Source organism: Myotis myotis, unplaced genomic scaffold, assembly GCF_014108235.1.
Source record: "Myotis myotis isolate mMyoMyo1 unplaced genomic scaffold, mMyoMyo1.p scaffold_m19_p_2, whole genome shotgun sequence".
Classification (NCBI taxonomy): domain Eukaryota; kingdom Metazoa; phylum Chordata; class Mammalia; order Chiroptera; family Vespertilionidae; genus Myotis; species Myotis myotis.
The window spans coordinates 197,091,122-197,112,489 of record NW_023416324.1 but is presented as its reverse complement, the minus strand read 5'-3'; the positions used below and the strand labels follow the sequence as shown (position 1 = coordinate 197,112,489).

General features: G+C 39.5%; 1 protein-coding gene across 2 annotated transcripts in view; it reads left to right on the top strand.

Moving 5' to 3' along the window:
- MME (membrane metalloendopeptidase) overlaps window positions 1-21,368 on the top strand; it is a 93,795-nt gene that overhangs the window by 27,520 nt on the left and 44,907 nt on the right. For both annotated transcript variants that reach the window (XM_036350359.1, XM_036350360.1), the window contains exons 4-9: window positions 8,140-8,301; window positions 9,252-9,332; window positions 9,419-9,514; window positions 9,638-9,756; window positions 12,413-12,478; window positions 19,901-20,035. In XM_036350359.1, the coding sequence (XP_036206252.1) occupies window positions 8,140-8,301; window positions 9,252-9,332; window positions 9,419-9,514; window positions 9,638-9,756; window positions 12,413-12,478; window positions 19,901-20,035 (659 nt within the window). The remainder of the gene's footprint in view (window positions 1-8,139; window positions 8,302-9,251; window positions 9,333-9,418; window positions 9,515-9,637; window positions 9,757-12,412; window positions 12,479-19,900; window positions 20,036-21,368) is intronic.

Genomic DNA, 21,368 nt, shown 5'->3' with positions numbered 1-21,368 from the left:
ATAAAAGATCCTAATCATTTGTGAATTCCCTATTTGACAATTTGCCTCCAGGCTAACCTTTATTTGTGATTTCATATTCAGTATTTGTGATTTCAAATTCAGTATTCAGACATGCTCAGATCGGTGAAAGATTTGAGTCGCCATACAGGTGCATACCCAGCCCAGGTCCAACAAGGAGATTGTAAGCACAGGTCCTTTACTTGGTCTGTTTAGTGTGACTTTTTTTCACATATTTTATGCATTTTGCTGGTTATTTCATTGCGTAAAATGGCCCTCAAGCATAGTGCTGAAGGTATATCTGACTTTCCTAAGCATAGGAAGACTGTGATATGCCTTCCAGAGAAAAGATGAGCATTAGATAACCTTTGTTCAGGTATGAGTTATAGTGACTGTTGTGAGCTCATTGTTAGAATCAATGATATATATTAAATAAGGTGTCTTTAAATTCAACAGAAACACACATAAAACATGATTTTGTATTGATCGGTTTATGAAAATGTATGATCAGAAACTCATATAAACCTAACCTTGTGCTTCCCCAATGATTCAGTACTCGCTAATTCAGTGTTAGTGGTGACATTAGGACAGAATTCCAGTGAATAATGAGAATTAACTGTATTTGTTTTGTAATTCCCATAAATTACATTGCATTCTCACCGGAAAGCATCGATGACCTACTAAGTAGAGAGCAACATTAAATAAAATTAAGCCCACAGAAAAGTGCTACAGTACAAAGCTTTGTGCTATTCAGGTTATTTATTTATTATGTGAATCATAGTTATATCAGGTTACCTTTATATTACCGGCAGTTTCCCCAGAAGCTCTGTACACATGCAGAAATTTCTTTAACACACACACACACACACACACACAGGACCAGAAAAGTCGTTTGTAGGGAATATACATAATATATATACAGTATATAAACATTGACATATTTGCTGTATACATGTTTGTACACACAGACCCAGGGAAAAGCCCTGAGACTGAAAATCTATCTGGGTAAGCAGAAGGCAGGAAAAAATGGACGAAAGAGGCTGACAACTCCAGGATCAAGAGTGTAGTAAGGGAACTTACATACGAAGTGTGTCTTGGACAATGGCAAGACTGTGTGGCAGGTGCTAAAGAATTATATAGAACAGGGCAGGACGGATGGGGTACTGGTGTGTGACCTGCCTCAGATAAGGGGAAACTGCCTTACATGCTTGCCCGGTGCAGGACAATGGCCTGATCCAGGAACCAGCATGCTATGGGGACATAGGGAAAGGGTCAATCAGACAGTCTCTGAGGCGATTTATGGGGAGCAACCTCCCTTCTGGCCCGGATCTAGCTTTGGGATCTCTCCTCCACAGTATAGTGCTTCAAATCCCATATTCAGTTAGCATCCAATTGATGTGATTGGAAGGCAGATAGGAAAGGGGACAGTCTTGCAGCATGAGAGGCATTGATTGGCAGAACAAGGCTTTTTTCCTCTGGAGGTAGACATGCAACAGGGTTCCAGAGTAGCTGGAATTCCAGCATGTCTAATCGTGTTCTAGCAACTGGTGGAATGGTGATGCCTCACATCTGTTGCCTGCAAGGCGTAGATGCTTCTTGAGATAGAGAGCTCATCTTAAATGCACAGAGAGTCAAGCTCGACAAAAATGTTTCTTGGACAAAGCCTTGACCATCAGAGATGAGAAGTGATCCTGAATATAGTGCAGTTTTGCTTCTGTGATCTACTCCCAAATCGCACCTTCTGGTCCTTGTGGTTTTTGGGAGAGGGAAGCGTGGAGGTAAAATGGAGAAGAGCCCTTCACCTCGAGGCAGGAGCCCACCTCAGGACTCCTCTAAGACAATGGAAGATGGAAGAGAGGCATTTTCATGCAGCAAACAGCTCCAGCACCAGAGGGAACTGGGTCATGGATGGAATCTGAGGTGGGAGGTTGTGGAGGCCAAGTCAGCACAGTAGAGGGGAAGTGGGCTTGTATAGGAGACATGTGTGTGGCTCCCTGTAATACTGTGCTGGGGACGCAGAGACTGAAGTGCACTTAGAAATATGGGTTGTCAGGATGTGAGCCCACTCACACCCACAGGCTGGAAAGACATGAAGAAATAATAGGCCTCATTCATCTACTAGTAAATGGGCCCATCTTTACTTTCTGATATTGGGTTCTCTTGTCCTTATTCTCCATGCTTCTCTATTGTCTGATCTGATGGTTCTCCCTTGACGGCTCATTAGAACCACTCAGGAGGCTTTAAAAAAAATGCCTGGACCACCCTGGCTGGTGTGGCTCAGTGGCACTGTAGGGTTTGGGTTAGATTCCCGGTCAAGGGCACGTACCTGGGTTGCGGGTTCACTGACCTTCCCCCCCTCCCCCGCCCCCCACTCCCTACTCCCCACTCCTGTTGGGGCGTGTGCAGGAGGAAACCAGTGTATGTGTCCTTTCACATCTGTGTTTCTCTCTCCCCACTCCCTTCCACTCTCTGAAAAAAGCAATGGAAAAAATATCCTCATATGAGGATTAAAAAACCAAAAACCTGGACCACGCAAAGATTCTGATTCAGTCGATCAGGGGTAGATCCTGGGCATCTGTATATTTAAAAGCTTCTAAGATGATTCGCATGGTTAACCAGAGTTGAAAAGTACTGCTCTGAAAACATGACTGAGATTGTTCACTCTCTCTACCCCAGTGTATTCTATTCTATCCAAGGAGAGGTGAGGCAGGAATCCCGCTAAATATGCAGACATTTCTTTAAAACATGTCCACGTCAAGAAAATGCAATCCCTGAGGTGCCTTTGAGAGTGAATGGCTTCCATACCACTTTCCCGTCTGCTTGCCCAATGGGAAGAATGCATCTAATTTCCCCCTGTCCTTCTTCCAAGCCACTACAGCCCCTCCAAGTCCTGCCTTTGACCCAGCACTTGTTGCTGGTGATAAAGTTGATATCGGGGAAGGAGGGAAACTGTGGTTATGAGAGTAGCAGGGAGAAGAGGAAGTAAAGAAGAGGGCAGGGCCAGGGGTAATTGAGAAGGAATGGAAAAGAAGAAAGTACAAGTTACTGCTTCTCATATATTCCCATCTGCTGTATCCAAAGTATAGTGGGAAGAGGATGAGCTAAGAGCCACAGATACTTAAGTGCAAGTCCTGGGACTCCATCATTTATTAGTTGCTTGATTTGAGGAAAATTACTTAATCTTGTACCGTCACCCACCCTTATCCACGAGGGATATGTTCCAAGACTCCCATGGCTACCTGAAATTGCAGATAAGTATCAGACCCTATAGATACTATGTTTTTCCTATACATACACACATCATACCTTTTTACTTAAAGGAAGCGCTTTACAGCTACTCTTAGCATACCTGAATTCCTAGCATCACTATTCTTGTGCTTGGGGGCCATTATTCAGTAAAATAGGGCTATTTGAACATAAGCTCTGAGATACCTGGACAGTCAATCTGATAACCAAGATAGCTACTAAGAGACTAACAAGTGGGGAGCATATAGAGCATAGATATGCCGGACAAGTGATGATTCACATCTGGGCAAGATGGACCATGGCAATGCGAGATTTCATCATGCTATTCAGAACAGCGTGCAACTTAAAACTTATGAATTGTTTATTTCTGGACTTTTCTATTTAATACTTTTGGACCTTGGTTAATTGTATGTAACTGACACCATGGAAAGCCAAACCACAGGTAAGGGAGGACTACTGTAGAACTAAAGAGTGGTGATGTTGAGGAATTCAAAGCAGGCCTGCCTGATTTAAGCACCTCAAACATTTCCCTAATCCATACCCACATGACAGACCCTTGGTAATGAATACAGCAATTAATAACTTCCCAGATGGTAGTTGAGCTTGTTTTTAAATTCCTATAGTCAAATAAGTTGGGAGAATGTTACAAGAAGATTAGTTTGGAAAATAATGGTGTGTCATTTATTATCAGGCTAGAAAATTCAGAATTGTCATTCACAAGAAATAAGCTCATTATTAATAGAAGATTACTTTTTCTTGTCTTTATGTGACTATTTTCTTCAATTAAAAATAGACTTTTTTTCTTATTGTGAAAGCAATACACGTTCATCTAATACAAATTGGGAAATAAAGATAAGCAAATAACACAAAATTAAACACACTCATATTCCCTCCACCTGGATATAACTGCTGTAAATGCCCTCTAGACTTTCTGTGCTTTTATACAGGTTTTTAAAAATCCTAGTATACTAGTACTCTCTCCTTCGCCTTACAAACATCTGGTCAACAGCACTCCACACCAGTACATTTGCCTTTACTACATCCATTTTTATATCTACTTATTAAGGTGAATAATTTTGTTTTTAAACCACATTTGTTTACTCAGAAGTCACAGACCCACAGATAAGGAAACATCTGAAGAACCCAGGTGTGGCTCTGTAGAGAGGTTGAGTAATTCAAAACAAAGTGCAAAATATAAAAACAATTACAACCAGTTTGACAGTCGTGTGTCTGTTTCCTACAGCCCTTCTACCCACACGTCTACCGCTGACTTCAAAGAAAAGTCAGCACAGAGGAGGTCCAGAGGATAAGGTGCAAAACCAGAATCAGACTCACGATAAGAGATTAAAGGAAGGTTGATCAAAGACCCAGCATAAAATTGCTAGCCCTTGACTTGCCTTGGCCCATGGCCCCAAAATACTCATCAGAACAGAGAGCTCTCTTTGAAGTGATTGGAAGCGCCCGTACCCAGATGAGCTCTCTGGCCAAAGGGATATTTAAAAAGAGACACAGGAAGGAGTTTGCAGAGTTGTCTCTTCCTCTCTCTTGTCTGCATATCCCTCACAAATTGTTTGAATGCTGCTGCTTTGGTTTGTTGTCCAGATGTAAGTAGTTGAACTGTACTGGGTATGAAGGGAGGAATTTAGCCTAAGAGGAGAAGGGTTGTCTTTGTTCCTTGTGGGAGATTAGGGAAGTAACGGAAGCATGCACATGGCAGTGGGTTTGCACTCATGAGCATAATAGCTCTGCAACCACCACTCCTCCTTTTTGTTCCTGGTGTTTAAAAGGGTATTTCCAAAGAGGCAATAAGACATGCTCATTCTACTCATTCATTGCTTGTTCACGGCTCTCCCTACTGGGAGTTTACTGCTCTTTATGGTGTTAGAACATAAACCATCCATTGCCCCAGAGAAGGAAAGAAAATAGAAGGGCTCCCCAAATGGCAGTAGCCTTTACAACATTCAGGTTAAATTTTTTCAAGTGTTTTGAAAGACAAGAGTTACATAAAATTGCTAAAAATGTATGCTTAGAACATCGTAGTTAGCACTGCTTTCAGGCTTCAGTTTTTTGTTTTGTTTTTCTGTTTACATGATAATCTTCTATGTTTTTAGGATCTATATTTTCGTTTCCCCTGCCATCATTTCTTCATTTCCTTTCAAGTTCAAGGGGATTACTTTTCTCTCCACTTTTTTTAGATTAATTTTTTAATCTTTACCTGGGGTTCCAAGTTAACGTTTTTACTGACAAGTCTGGATTGAGCACCATGTTAGGCTCCATGAGAACTGGGATATGCATTTCCTCCTTTACCAGAACCCACAGTCCAGGGGAGGAGATAGGGATTTTCCAACAACAAATAACTAATATGATGCCAGCTGATGCCAGCTTTGTAAGGATTATCCTTCATAAAGAAGGAGGATTTGAACTGGGCCTTGAAAATGCCTGAAATTTCTAAGTGTGGAAATATAGAGAAAGGATATTTTAGGAGAAGTTGAGGCAACATGGTCAAAGGTGTGGAAACAGGAAAACTATAAGGTCTTTCACAGCAGAAACTCAGTACATTCATTTATTTGAGGCAGTTGGCTCATGTGAGGAAGGAATGAGAGAGAAGCTTCACTGGATATAATAGGGTCAGAGTATGCTGTGGGATCTGGAATTTATTAGGAATGCAAAAGGGTTATATTGAGACCGTGGGAGTGGAAAATGGTATGCTGAATTGTTATGACAGTTAATCTGACTGGCACACAGAATGGGTGGCATGGAGAGAAGCCTGCGGCCATAGTTTGGGTGTAAGTGCAAAAGTAGAGCCTGAGAGAAGGATGGGAGGAGGCGGGGGGGTGGAGAGTAAGGTCTGAAAGAGAATGGAAATGGTGGGAATTGGAAGGATGGGATGGACTCTGGAGCTTGTGAAATGAGAATTGGCCTGACGTGCAGAGTGGGGGAGGGGATGTGGAGGAGGAAGGAGTTACAGGACTCATAGATGATTTGGGAATATTGCCACACAAACATACTTGCACATGTTTTACTGAGGTACTGGATGATGGGAATACAAAGAGGTTAGGTTCATCGTCAGAATGGTTATGAAGACAGGTAACTACCATGAGAAACCCAATGTAGCTTCATCTAAGCATAAAAGACTGATTGAGGCCATGAGCTCTCAGTTCAGAGAAAGAAAAATTCCCTGAAGTGTGGAATAATGGAAGCTTCAGGAAAGAGATGGGACATAGCTGAACCTTGGATAGTGGATAGAATGTGAAGAGAATGGGAGGAGGTAAAAGGGTAAGGTGGGTGGGGTCAGGGGAGAAGCAAAGGCACAGGGTAGGGAAACACAGGTATTTGTGATACACAGAGCAAGCCCATCTGATTGGAGCAGGAGTTTGTATAAAAGTGCAGAGAGGGAAAGGGGGGAAAGTGGAGATTTGATTGGTCTAGTAAAGATTTAGAGGCCAAATTAAGGAGTTGTAATTTAACCAACCTACTGTGAAGCCACTGACATTTGAGCAAGGGAGTGGCCTGTGCTAAAGGGTATTTTTTGGAAAGTTTAATCTGTGAAACTGTGGAATGTATACATATAAGGAGATAGTACTAGGAAGGTGAATAATTGGGTGACCTTTAGTCAGAAGAGAATGAAGATAAACTAGGTTGACATTGATCATGGAAAGAATATAGAAAATAGACAAAGTTATTCCCGGTAAGTCCAAGGTCCTGGGAGAAATAGACTTTTACCCAAGGTTCAAACCTGGGAGGCTGTGAAAATAATTGTCCTATATATCAAAGACTAAAAATCCAGGGAGAACTGGTTTGGAGGCAACCCAGAAAGTTGGAGCCTGAGATGGCAGCCAAGCCAGTGAGTGGGTCCATAAGGTGGTGAGAAGTGGGGGTTCGAGGCTCAGCTGGAAAACAGACTTACCATTCCAAGTTGAAATATTCCTCACAGCACAGCAATTGTGTGAAGTTTTTAATGAAATGATTTTAGTCAGACACTGAAGTATTTCCAGAAGCTCATCTGAGAACTTATACTCTCTTGATACAGATGAATTCTCAATTGCTCTCCTGTTTTCCTTGCAAAACAGTTCACCTTGTCTGAGAAAGAAAGAACATGCAGAGAGCAGTGGGGAGGTTTTTCTCACTATTCCAGGTGTAGAGACTGTGGGCATTGGGCCTCCTGTCCGTGATTCTTTCCTGCAGTGGAAATAATTCATGTTTTATGCATCTTTCTATCCATTGCAGCACCTAGCACAGTCAGTGTTTTGTACATTGTAAGTACGCAGTGTTGGTTGATTTGCATCTTCATTGCGGTGCTCAAAGATAAAAGAGTGGACATAAGAAACACTAATGAGCTTAATGACAGACTCTACATAAACAAATGCAAATGTGATGTCAAATTTGAATTGCAAAAATTGTGTAAGCAAGGTTCAAGAAGTAATAAATGTAGCTTCAGATCTTGACTACAATGATCAAACCCATTAACAATCCCTCATCCTTGGAGTTTGAGAGACATTCAAAAGTCATAGCTCCTTGAAGGCAGAGTCATCAGCTCAAATTGTCAGGATGAAGACTGACCTTGTATTAACTCCAAGCCCAGGACAGCCAAGGCTGACCTATATGTGGTTCTTCATCTGAGATGGGAATTAGCAAGAACCTAAGTTATTTGAGGGAGCGGGTGAGATGTAGGATGGAAGGCCTCAGACCTTTCAAGAATGAAACCAATCAACTGTGGTAAAGGAGGACTATTGATAGATAATGTTCATCATTCCACTCTGAACTGACAGTTATATCTGAGAAAAAGGAGCATCAGGCCAGTTGACTTGCTCAGAAGGTGGAAGCAACATACTTTTTCCCCTCCTCAAAACTAAAGGAACACACCCTTTGTTTTGTCTCACTTGTCTGGTCCTTCAGCTGCTCGACTCATCCAGAACATGGATCCCACTACTGAGCCTTGTTCCGACTTTTTCAAATACGCCTGTGGAGGCTGGTTGAAACGCCATGTCATTCCTGAGACCAGCTCCCGCTACAGTAACTTTGACATTTTAAGAGATGAACTAGAAGTCATTTTGAAAGGTTAGTGAAGTTTGTGTCTGTACATCCAAGATTTCTCTCTTAATTTATCCATATTTAAAGATACAACTCTTGGCCTTTATGGGGAACATGCGCAGGATTAAAGTCATAATCCCTCCAAGTTTTGTGGAACCACCACTTAGTCATGCTGAGGGTGGTAGACACTGAAATGGATATGTTGGCATCTCTTAGCATTCCTGCTTTCATTTGTAGCTACACAAACAATAACCCTATTATTTCTAGAGATGGCATCTTTATGCCATTATACAGAAGAAGAAATTAAGTGATTTCCACTAACCACCACCTCCCTAGTTGTCCCACCCCGACCCTGTGTTGACGTCACTATCAAACGTCTAACCCAGCTTTACACACTCTCCCTGGGAATTTGAAAAAGTCATATCTAGTCCCCCACTATCCTCTATCCTTTGTTCTCCGCCAGAAGTTACTTTGTAGAATGAGTTTTGCTATTTTCTGACATCCCTATAAGCAGAACAATTTGTTCAATGTATTGGGAGCCTGAACAGTAAAATCACACAGAAATCAAACAGAATTGTTTCCAGCCCTCAGGAGGACTATCATATTAAATTCCAAATTCCTCTGTATTATTATTATCTTTTTATTTCAGTGTGAAACCAAAGTAACTTTTCTGTGGCAGAGCAATCCACATCACTGTACACACACACACACACACACACACACACACACACACACACACGATAATCTAGTTGAAAACACTTTCATGTAACTCGGCCAATGAAACTAACTCCCAGTCCTGCACTAGGAATAATGATTAGGAAAGGGGGCTGGTTTTCCCCTGTAGGGTTTTTGGCAGGGGAACGGAGTGAACATACATACAAAGAAGCAAGTTTGTTACTGAACCTGTGTTGAAAATGTTCATTACAGCTGCCAATGAGTGACTATATTCATGCATTTTATTAACTGCCCCATTTCAGATGTCCTTCAGGAACCCAAATCTGATGATATAGCAGCAGTGCAGAAAGCGAAAACATTGTACAGATCGTGCATAAATGAATGTAAGTGCTCCTCACTCTGTTTCATCAAGAGTGTGCCAAAATATGCGTAGACTTCTTAATACATTTATTTCCATTGCTTTCTAAAGCTATTATTGATAGCAGAGGTGGCGGACCTCTACTCAAAGTGTTACCAGATATATATGAATGGCCAGTAGCCACAGAAGACTGGGAGCAAGTATATGGTAAGGCAGTGTTCCTTCTTCGTTTGAAAAAATTTCCAATAAAAATCTATGTTATTATTATGCTGTGTATCATGTTACTGCACTGAAGCTTCTAAAGATGTACTTCACCTTTCATTGCTTTAGGTACTTCTTGGACAGCTGAGAAGGCTATGGCACAACTGAATGCTAAATATGGGAAAAAAGTCATTATTAATTTTTTTGTTGGCACGGATGATAAAAACTCTTCGAAATATATAATTCATGTAAGTTTGCATGGCTGTCAGCCAAAGTTATCTTTAAATTGTAATAAAACTTCCACACACGTTGCTGTTATTAATACTTAGAAACAACGCCCATTCTCATTTGAATTGCATGGGCAAGGAGGTAATACATTAGTGCTCCATCCCTGATATCTGGATTCCCCAAGTATATTTTGAAAATGTTTTCTTCATGCTGTGTTATAGACGTTCATCTCTCCTTTCTGCTTCCATTTTTAAAATACGTCTCCTTTCATAAAATAAATAAGCAATGAAAATCTTTAGGCTTCTCCTACTTAGAAAAAGCACCTGGTTTCTCTGTATGTTCACCAGTGTGGTCTGGTTTACAATAGCTTTGCAGGTCTGGAAACCAGATTTCCTAATTGCTTTTAAAAAGAACATAGAGAAGGGATTTTGAACACAATTGTGGTTCTCGCTGAAGAATGTCTATACTTTTTTCTCAATTAAGGTAAATAAGATGCCATTCTTTCCAGATGGCTTTGTTAGATTTTTAAAAATGAATTTATTGGGGTGACATTGGTTAATAAAATTATACAGGTTTCAGGTGTACAATTTTATATCTCATCTGTACATTGTGTTGTGTGCTCACCAGCCCAAGTCAAGTCTCCTCCCATCACCATTTATCACCCCATACCCTCCTCTACCTGCCCCCACTCCCCACTCCCCTTTCCTTCTGAATTTTTAAAAAATATATTTTTATTGATTTCAGAAAATAAGGGAGAGGGGGAGAGAGATAGAAACATCAATGACGAGAGAGAATCATTGATCGGCTGCCTCCTGCACACCCCCAACTGGGTATCAAGCCCACAACCTGGGCATGTGCTCTTGACTGGAATCGAACCTGGGACCCTTCAGTCCACAGGCCAATGCTCTATCCACTGAGCCAAACCAGCTAGGGCTGGATTTTTATTTTATTTTTTTAAATGTAAGCCATTCAATTAGGTTTATCTAAGGTGTCACTTAAAATGGGATTTATACCTAATGAGTGTGTTTGGAACAGACTAAAAAATTTATAAAGCTTTTATTTTGTCTCCTATAACATAAACTAACTCAAAAGTTGCAGGTCACAGAATCATATTTATGTCACTATTGCATAAATATTCATGGTTATTTGTTAAAGTCACGAAAGATATTTAATCTGACTCTCTTCTCTCTTTGGGCTCTCAGTATCTTGCATGATCATTATAAGAACATTTAAAAAAGTATATATTTTATTGATTTTTTTTAAAGACAGAGGAAGGGAGAGAGATAGAAATATCAATGAGAAACATCATCGATAAGCTGCCTCCTGCATGCCCCCCAAAATGCATCTGGGAATCAAACCAGTGGCCTCTTGGTTCCTGGCTCAACGCTCAACCGCTGAGCTACACCAGCTGGGCATGAGGGCTTTTTTAAAGGAGGATCAGAAGGTTGGAGAAGGAGCAGGGCCCTTCTTCTGGATATGTGTTTTGGCTCTTTCCATCCAGCCCTTTGGGTGATGTTTCTTTTGTGCTGAATTGTCTCTTCCTGCGAGGATTCTCACTTAAATCATCAATGCTCTCGATGGGCCCTGTATCCATCTTGTTTTCTTTTTTTTTTAATCTTCAGTGGCTCAAAATATTTTATTATTAATAATAAACCAAGAAATATTTATCCATGATTGATAATGTCAAACTCAGTTTAGTTGATTATTGAAGACATTTCACTCAAAAGCTTCCCCTGTACCCACCTTCTTACCATGCAGTGCATAGGAAGCGCTCTCACGGAGCTGCGAGTGTGTCCAGGTAGCGCTCTCACAGGGTATGAAGATGGACTGGACACCACAGAGCACACCTTAGTTTGTCTTTTACACATTTAGCTCTCAGCGGCGTCTGCTGACGTCCAGAGCAGAGCAGCTTTGGAGAGAACCAAGGAGGTGTCTCCTCCATTCCCCTACCCGTGGTCGGCAAACTGCTGCTCGCGAGCCACATGCGACTCTTTGGCCCCTTGAGTGTGGCTCTTCCTAAGCCTTAGGAGTACCCTAATTAAGTTAATAACAATGTACCTACCTATATAGTTTAAGTTTAAAAAATTTGGCTCTCAAAAGAAATTTCAATCGTTGTACTGTTGATATTTGGCTCTGTTGACTAATGAGTTTGCCGACCACTGCCTCTATAGGATCTCAAAAAAAGAAAAAAAAAAATCTCTGGCAAGATTACAGTAGCTAAAAATGTTCTAGACTTACCATAGAGATTTCATACCTTTCCCACCTTTTATTTTTATTCCATCTCATTTAAGGGCCGGGGTAGAAGAGAATGTTCCCCAGGCACATATGTTAGAATCTCAGGAAGTAGAATGGCCTATAAATGTGTAATTTAGAAGCTCCTCTCTCCTAGATTCTGACATGTTTTTGTCCACCTGCACCTTCTGTTCTGTTAAAATCCTTACCAGTATATTTTCTGTTCAAGTTTTCCTTTGTTTTCTTTCCTCAATTATCTGCAGCACAATCTTCCAGATTATCTATCAGCCATCAGCTTAATACTTTGACATAGTGTGAAAACCATTTCCTAATTATGTGTTCACTCAGTGTGTGATTGTTACCCTTATAAACAGCAAAAACACTGCGGTCTTGTTCTATATCCACTGAATGGTTTATATTCATCTTTTGTGTATTTTTTTATAGATTGACCAACCTCGACTTGGCCTCCCCTCCAGGGACTATTATGAATGCACTGGACTATATAAAGAGGTAAACAAACAAACAAACAAATGAAAAACACACACACAAAAAGCAATTAACAAAATAAATCTACAGAATCATCTGGTGTAAACTTACAAATAATGAAAAAGACAAAGGCCAAGTGTATGTTCTTTATGTTCTTCACTCTGGACAGACACTTAAAATCAGACACAATCATGAGCTCCCTTTGATAGAATGAATATTCTCAGCAGAATGAAGGTGTTTTAAGAAACAAAGAAACTTGAAATTCCTTATTTGTGTCTTGATTTTCAGCATTTGTCTATGACCCATTTTGAAAAGTCAATTTCAAATGCTTTAAGTCCCCTATAAATTGGATCATTTGCAAAATGAACAGATCAGTCAGGGTCTAGGCAGTGGTCGGCAAACTGTGGCTCGCGAACCACATGCGGCTCTTTTGGCCTCTTGAGTGTGGCTCTTCCACAAAATACCACATGCGGGCGCGCACATACAGTGTGATTGAAACTTCGTGGTCCATGCGCAGAAATCAGTATTTTGTGGAAGAGCCACACTCAAGGGGCCAAAGAGCTGCATGTGGCTCACGAGCTGCAGTTTGCCGACCACTGGCCTAGGGCAATATCAATGAGGACTGAAGCATGGTTCGGTATGAGAACATCCGTGGCACCCTTCCAGAACCTTCTGGTTTGACTTTCAGTGGACTAGCTAGGGGACCGGGATCAGACCATTAGTCAGCCAGCCAAGGGGCATCATACTACATAGAACTGATGGATGCTCTGGGGTGCTTCTTCTCATTCCCCAGCCTTACCTTCCTCAGGCTGGCGTTTATGCGCTCTTTTTTATTGATGTAAAGGAACAACAGAAGACAACTCGGCAATGTGACATATTACTAGATATTTTGGAAAGATGTTGGTACTATATATAATGTCTTCATAATTATTTTGTAGTTCAGAAGTAAGTTAACTTTACCTTTGATGATCACAGTGTAGTGATGTGGCTGAAATGAGCCCTTAGTCAAAATTATTAGCTAAATATGTTTATGCTAAACATTTATTTTGTGTAATTTAGTTCAAATAACATGGAATAAATTCACTGTAAGGTATCTTTTTGAATGGCTACATAATATTGAAATGAAGGAAAAGATATAAAAGGCCACACTAATAGCATCATCATGTGGGTGTGGGATTTGAGTTCACTGCAATCTAGTTACTGTGTGGGTTGCAGCTACTGGCTTTATAAGCTGTCCAGCTGCTTCCTATTGCAGAGTTGAGGGTGATTGAGGAATTTTGGCTCATTTTACTACACTTTCATCATCATCAACCGGGATGTTTTTCATATTTAGAATTGTGTCCTAAAAACATGTCAAAATTTTTTAATCCTAAAAATATACATTTTTATATTAAACGTTTCTGATAGGAAGATACTTGGCAGTCAGTGTATATGTCTGATGTGGTAAATGCATTCTGTTGTTATTCCAAGATGCAGTTGTTAAGATGATGGCGTATTTGTGCATCTTACATTCAACACTATGTCACAATTGAGAACAGGTTACAAATTGGCAGGCATAGGCTTGAGTCTGATATAGAGGCATTTTTGTTTAACCTGCAGTTCTTTGTTTGTTTTTTAATTTGGATTAGTTGCTAATATTTTAAAATGTTAGAAGATTTGACTTGAGAATCCAGGTTTCTTGATAAATTAGTAGAATTGGAAACCCTAGGCCTCATTGCCATGTGGCAGCAGTTAGGCCCCTTTAGGTAGGTCACTTGTTTTCTAGGTTTGAGCCGTTCTCACCTATATGATTCGTTGATTTATGTTGACTTCCTGGTCCCTAGATGTTTGAGTTTGTAAATTAATTGGGTCCTGGCTAAGTTTCAGTAACAAAGAGACCTGAAAATACTGGAGCTCAAACAAGAGAGAAGTTTATTTCTATTTCCTGTTTAAGTCCAAAGGTAGGCAGAAAGTCTAGGTGAGGTAGGAAGCTCTGTTCCATGTGAATGGCCAGGAACATAGCTTCCTTTGATCTTTGACCTTGATAGTGTTGTATATGAGTCTAACTGGTCAAGGTTGATTCACCAGTGCCTGGTTCACATTTCAGGCCACAGGGAAAAGAAAAGGAGATTGGTAGACAAATGATTTCTTTTTTGTGTAAGTGATGCAGACGTTGTATTCATTCCATTGATTAGGACATTGTCATATGGCCACAACTAAATTTTAAGCAGGCTGGGAAATGTAGTCTTAAGCTGGGTAGACATGCATATGTGCCTTATTAAAATTCAGTTTTGGGGGAGGAAGGTTCTATTACTAAAAAGAAGCAATCTCTACCACAGTTTGGGAAATACTACTAGTATATTTGTAGTCAAATAACAGAGTAGGGATCAAATCTAGGAACAATGATATATTATGTTTATAGAGGTGATGAGTGAGACATCTAAAACTCAGAGGGTTATCCCAGAACACTCAGCAAAACAGTAGTAGAAACCCAAGTAGAACTTTTGTCCTTATCTATTGCTCCTTCCATTGCATCATTCCAACTTCATAAGAGTATTCCTTCTATAGCACATGGGTTTCTGTAGACATTTTTACTTAATATCTTTTCTTTTTTTTCTAGAAAACTGTAAACTTAGAGGGAGCAGTGTTTTATCCTTGGCTTTAGTCCCAGTACCCAGCTCAGTTTCTGGTCCTTAGTAATTATCAAATAAATATTGTGGGTCAGTAGATGAATGGTTGAGGGGGAAGATGGAAAGGAAGAGAGGAAAGAAAAAGAAAAGAGAAGAACCCAGTTTCATTAGGGCTCCTTCCTAGTTCCTTACCTTGATTCTTAAGTATGTGTAAACTCTAGAGCATCCATAGCTCATAGAATACACTTCCTGAGCATCTTGTAAACATCTTACAAACCATATATCCTTTCATCTTTTCAAACTCTGCTACAGTCAATTTGCCTGAGATATTTACACATTCAGTGAGCCTCATACTTTTGCATTATTTTATTGAAAAGAACCAACAGCAGTTTTGAAGATTTACATGAGGTTGCCAACATTTTCTTTTACTAAGAAAGGTGCTGTCTTTGACTAGAAAAGCCTGACTTCTTTGCCTTAGCCAATGATTCTCAAACTATGGTGTGGAGTCTGGGTGTGCAGATATGCCTCAAGAGCTAGAGATAAGGGAGGGTCATACCCCATCTTTAATCCAAAGCACCCTCATCAAAGATCTTTTTTTATCAAGTCATTACTTAACCCCATTTCCCCAGGTTCTTTTTTATCATTCCTTCTGGGATATCCAGCTCATCTGGAGAATCATCTTCCATAGTTCTAAAGCTTCATATAAACAATGAAAATAGCACCCACAATTATAAGAAAGCCCATTTCACTTCACAGAGCATTTGTTCACTTCTGATACCTTAGGAATGGAATTTTTGTGTTGTGATATGGCATTTATACCATATCACAGCACAAGTAAAATACCTTGTTTCGTGACACTACTAAATAATGAAAGTAGGTAATGCATTTTTTTTTTCCAAGAACTATATTGCGCCTCCTTCCTTTAAAACAAAGCTTACTTTACTCTTGCTAAAAGGCCTTTCAAACTTATTATGTGCCGTTATTCTGGCAGTTTTAAATAGTATATTTTGAGAAATGCATGTTGTATCCCTCTGGTTATTGTTCTAAACTTAAATGTCTCAGTTCCCTTTTCGTTTTCTGTACTTTACCTCTCACTTACAGAGGAAACATGCCCCAAGGCAATAGAAACCCAAAGATTTATATTATAATTTTTACATGACAGGATCGTATATTTTCTTTAAATAATGAAGGTTACTCAGGCACAGGCTCTAAGAGCCAAATGGGACATTAGAGGATTTAGTCCAACTCCTCATTTTACAAATGAGGGATCAGAGACCCAAAAAGTAAAATGACTTGCTTAAAGGTCATAGATTAGAAGAGCGAGGAACATTCATTGTAAGCAGTAAAACCTACTCTGATGAACTTAAATTTTGTAAAAAAAAAAAAAAAATGTTTTTGTTTGTCTCACTTGACTGTAAAGCTCTAGGGATAAATCAGGCATGGTAGGTGCAGGGGTTCAATTAAGTCATCTTATCTCTTACTTTATTCTCAAGGTTCTATTTTCTTTTGTGTTGGCTTCTTGCTCTAGAACTCTGTCTCCATGTGGCATAAAAGATAACCATTGGTAGCTTCACAATCCAGAAAAAGAGAAATCCCGTCTCTCCTTATGTCTATCAAATTCTGAGAAAAGGACCCCGATTGACCCTATCTGAAACATCTGCTCTTCAACCAGCCACTGTGTCCAGGAAACTGAGTTAACGAGTTGATAGTGTCAGCTAATGTCCATGACTCAGGAAGGGAGACCCTTGATTGACAGTCCTATCAACAGGAAACAGAATAGAGGTTCTGTTATAAGAAGATAGAGGAGAAATAGCTACTGTAGCCTACCTTACCATCTTCCTGTTTCTCAGTTCTCAATCTAGCTTTCCTTCCATTCAGTGCTATTCTACAAAAACAGCCGAGAGCAAATCTCATTTAAAAGTATTAATTAAGCCAGCTCATGTACATGACATACGTTGCCAAACAAGACTAGATAACCACTATTTTATTCCAGAGACTTATAATCTAAAATTGTTAACTCAGTGTTGTATAGGCCAAATATTAGGCAGAAGGCTGTACAAATATGTACACTAAAAATTGACATGTCTTACCAGTTTGGTTTATCTGAGTGGCTCTTCTTGTGTGAAGCTTTCTTTCCCCGGAAATAACTAGAACTTTCTAAATGTCATGGCAAAGGAACTGATCTCAAAGTGGGTTCATTAAGGATCCTCTCATGCTGTCCTCTCTTGTTAAAGAGGTAGACACCTGATTTATGAGGTATTCTGATTATCTGAAGATGACTTAATGCCACACTACTATCTTAAAGGCTATAAGTAATGAGATTGAAACAGTCCCACTGGGGATCGAGCCCACCACCAGGGCATGTACCCCCCCCCCCACCCCGGGAATCAAATAGTGACCTCCTGGTTCATAGGTCGATGCTCAACCACTGAGCCATGCCAGCCAGGCCAGTGTTTTATTTTTAAAAGAAGAGCTGCATAGATATTTAGGTGGGTTTCTTTTTCACAGAATTCACTATATCAAAGCTTGAACAAGGTTGTCTTAGGACTCAAAAAAGATAGCCAACTCTAGCCCTTGTCCTAATAACTAATTCCTCTCACTGATACACACACAAAAACTGAATTTCAGTTTTAAAAATAGTCTGGCCAGTGTATTATTTAAATTTTACAATGTGTTAATTACTTTTCCCTCAAATCATGACAATTATAGTCACATGGCATTTTATATATCTATAAGTATCTCGAGGGAGGAAATTAAATCCTTAAGGTGGAATAATATCTTGTAGAAAGGATTTAACAGCAGCAGTAAGCCTGCGTTCTGACAGCTCCTATATAAATTTGGAAGCTGGAAAAGATAATCAAGATATTAAGACATGCTGCAATCATTCACATTGGAATAGTTGCCAAGTAATGAAGTTCATTAAAGGAAGTAGCGCATTCCATGTAGCTGTATTAAATATTTAAGCATCACAGAAGCCAGTGCTTCCATATATGCTTACCTTAGGCCAAGTTCCATAGTCTTTTTTAAAAAATATATTTTAATTGATTTCAGAGAGGAAGGAAGTGGGAGAGATAGAAACATCAATGGTCAGAGAGAATCATTGATCAGCTACCTCTTGCATGCCCCACACTGGGGATCGAGCCTGCACCCCGGGCATATGCCTTGACCAGGAATTGAACCGTGACCTCCTGGTTAATAGGTCAAGGATCAACCACTGAGCCACACTGCCCAGGCCCGTAGTCTTTAGATACATCTATAAGAATGAAGTTACTAGAGTAGAATCAGTTTGCAGAATCAGCAGAGTGCAAGAGAGCATTCTTGTTATTATTTTCTTACTTGATTAACCAAAAAAATCCCATAGAGTGAAAACCAATCTCAGTAGGTTGATATTGAAAAATTCAAATTACCATTTTGTTCATAGTCAGTAGCAATTTCCTGATGAATGCAGATGAATTTATATGATTTGAAATACAGTTAATTAAAAAACACGGCATGCTTAGATTTTGGAATAGTTGGTCCCATTAGGTGTTAACTCAGACATATTTGTTTATTTCAAAATGAAACAAGAATTCTGATTACCTTTGAGTAGGAAAAGAATGGAGTTCACAAGAATTCACATAAAAACATTCTATTATCCTGTACCTTAGTGGTTAGATTTTAACACAGACTCACAGCTGAGTCTGTATTAAAAATCAGTTTGTTTTATTGAGTGTCAAATCCATAGACAATGCTAGCTAGACATCCCAGCATCACAAGGTATCCATGGAAAAGAGAGCCCTCTCCCCAAGGGAACTGTTTGCTTAGCGTTTAATAAAGGTCATGGAATGCCAGTTTTTAAACCTTACTTAAAAGTGTCCTCTTGACTTTCAAATTGATAATAACTACATTTTGCTGAGGTTCTTGCTTGATAATATATTTTCATCTCTCCATGAGTTTTATGTTTAATCCTCTTAATGAGTCACTGTAATTCAGATTAATATAACACGGCCCTGTCACTGATAATAAGTGAGAAGGGACATAAAACTCCCTTGGAACTGTGAAAGTGGTAAACACTGGGTAGCCTTCCTTTGTATCTACCCTGTGAACAGGTAGTAGAGGAAGAGCAGTGCCCATCGATCCAAATTGCGTGGCTTCTGCAATCTTGGTTGTTTGTCATCCAGCTGGTGCTGGGAACTTGGGTTTTGAGAGAATTTTCATGAGGTGGGATCATCATTTATTTTACTTGCTGATAGATAAATAATGGCTAAATGGCAATGGGTTGAGATTTATGAAAGTGGCATTCAGTTTCCTGGAGTTAATGCCACTCTGAACTTGAAGAAGGCATTGATATATTCTATAAAAGTTTGATAATTTAAGTAGTTTAACCTTCACAAAGTTAAAATGTATGTGAAAGATAAAATGCGAAGAACTTGGATTCTTAGAAGAAAGCTGACATCCAAATCTATGGAATCTTATAAATTTCATAGTAATGGGAGCCAACTATGGAATTAACTAAAACCCACAGGTTCATGTTGGAGGAGCTCATGAGAACAGCCTCATTTAAAAAAAGAAATACTGGTTGGCCAGAGGAAACAGATATAAAGGTATAAAGATATCCTGATAATATTAATATGAATTTGTGGCCATCTCTTCATGAATAGCTATATATATGGCACATTGACTTTCTAAGAATCCATGCAGGTCATTTCTTTTAGAATGTAGGAAAGCGTATCTATTTTATTGTGCTTTATCTGTTACCGGAAATTAATATTGAATGGGAAATAAAATTTTACATTAAAGCACTGTGATATATATTTAGAAAGTTTGCCAGCAATTTACTGTTATTTTTTTCTTGCAGACTTGTACAGCATATGTGGATTTTATGATTTCTGTGGCCAAATTGATACGTCAGGAAAGAGGACTGCCCATAGATGAAAACAAGCTTTCTCTGGAAATGAATAAAGTTATGGAATTGGAAAAAGAAATTGCCAATGTAAAACACATTATCTCTGATACACTGAATAACATTAACTACTTTTTCTTTTTCTTTTCTCTCTATTATATTTTAAGGGTGAAAGGTACAACTCTTTAACCAAGTGATAAAAACATAGTTTAGCAAAGGATCATTAACTTTACCAGGACCTTTGAAACTGTAAAATTTTATAGTAAACTGGGTTTCCAACATCCAGGAGACATACTAAGTTTGACAAATATTAAACTAGGTACATTTAATTACCTATTATAAGTGGATTATACCAAAATTCTAACTACAGCCAAACTGTTGTTGAGATGTCCTTGAGACTCAAGACACACTTGATTGCTAACTGTTGAGTAAAGCTGTTTTAGTCTTGATAGGCACAATTTTCCTTTAAAAAAATTATAGTGATTAAAGAGATTACCTCTATCCCTTGGCTAAGAAATATTAGCCCCTGAACATGGCTGCATGACTGTGTGAGTTCAGACTGCCAGGCTGCTCAGCTCAGGAGGGGAGATCTCACAGGAAGAGTTTACCAGCAGAGCCCAAGGGTATATTCATGAATTTCCTCTAGTGGCAGGTGAACTCTTAGAGTCTGAGTTTGCATTTTCTTGTCTGACCTGGTCTGTAGTCTCAAGTGAGTGAATTCTGTTGGAGCAACATCAAGGTAATTGATTGAACCCAAGTTTGGTTTCAGTCTAGGGCTCTAGGCTCCACAGAGCTTTTGCTGACATTGCGAACAGCAGCCTGCTCTCCTACATCCCATTGACTTGACACTGCCATCAGAATCTTGAAGACTGGAGATCTTTGAGGACAATTTTAGCTTTCCTAGGGCCACATGAAACCAAAAATCTCCAGTCAGAGCCAGACTTTGCTTGGAGCTACAGCAGGATGAATGGAAGTTGAATGGGTTGCACGCGGCTCTGTGTTGAACACAGAATTGTTAGAGAACAGTTTATTGCCCTAGGTTTTTACCACTTGAACCTTCCCAGACCATGCTCTCCTTGGATCAGCCTCAGCTCTTTAATAGTTGGATCTCAGAATTATTTGTGTCTATATTTTCTCTCTTCTCTTAGACTCTGAGGTCTGGGTGGTACCTTAGTCACCTTTGAATCACTTGTGTATCTAACCGTTTCCAGCTTATTATTGCATGCTGGAGATGTTCAATAAATAATTTTGAAAATAAAGGCATAAATAAGTGACCTAAAGGGGAAATGGGAGCCATTGTCTCTGAGAAACAATTCCCAGTTTAATTCATTTCAGCCACTAGCTGGGTGGGGGTGGGGGTGATGGGGGTGAAGGGATTGTTATTGCATTTCTGTCTCTCCTTTTTTTGTGATTCAGTGGGAAA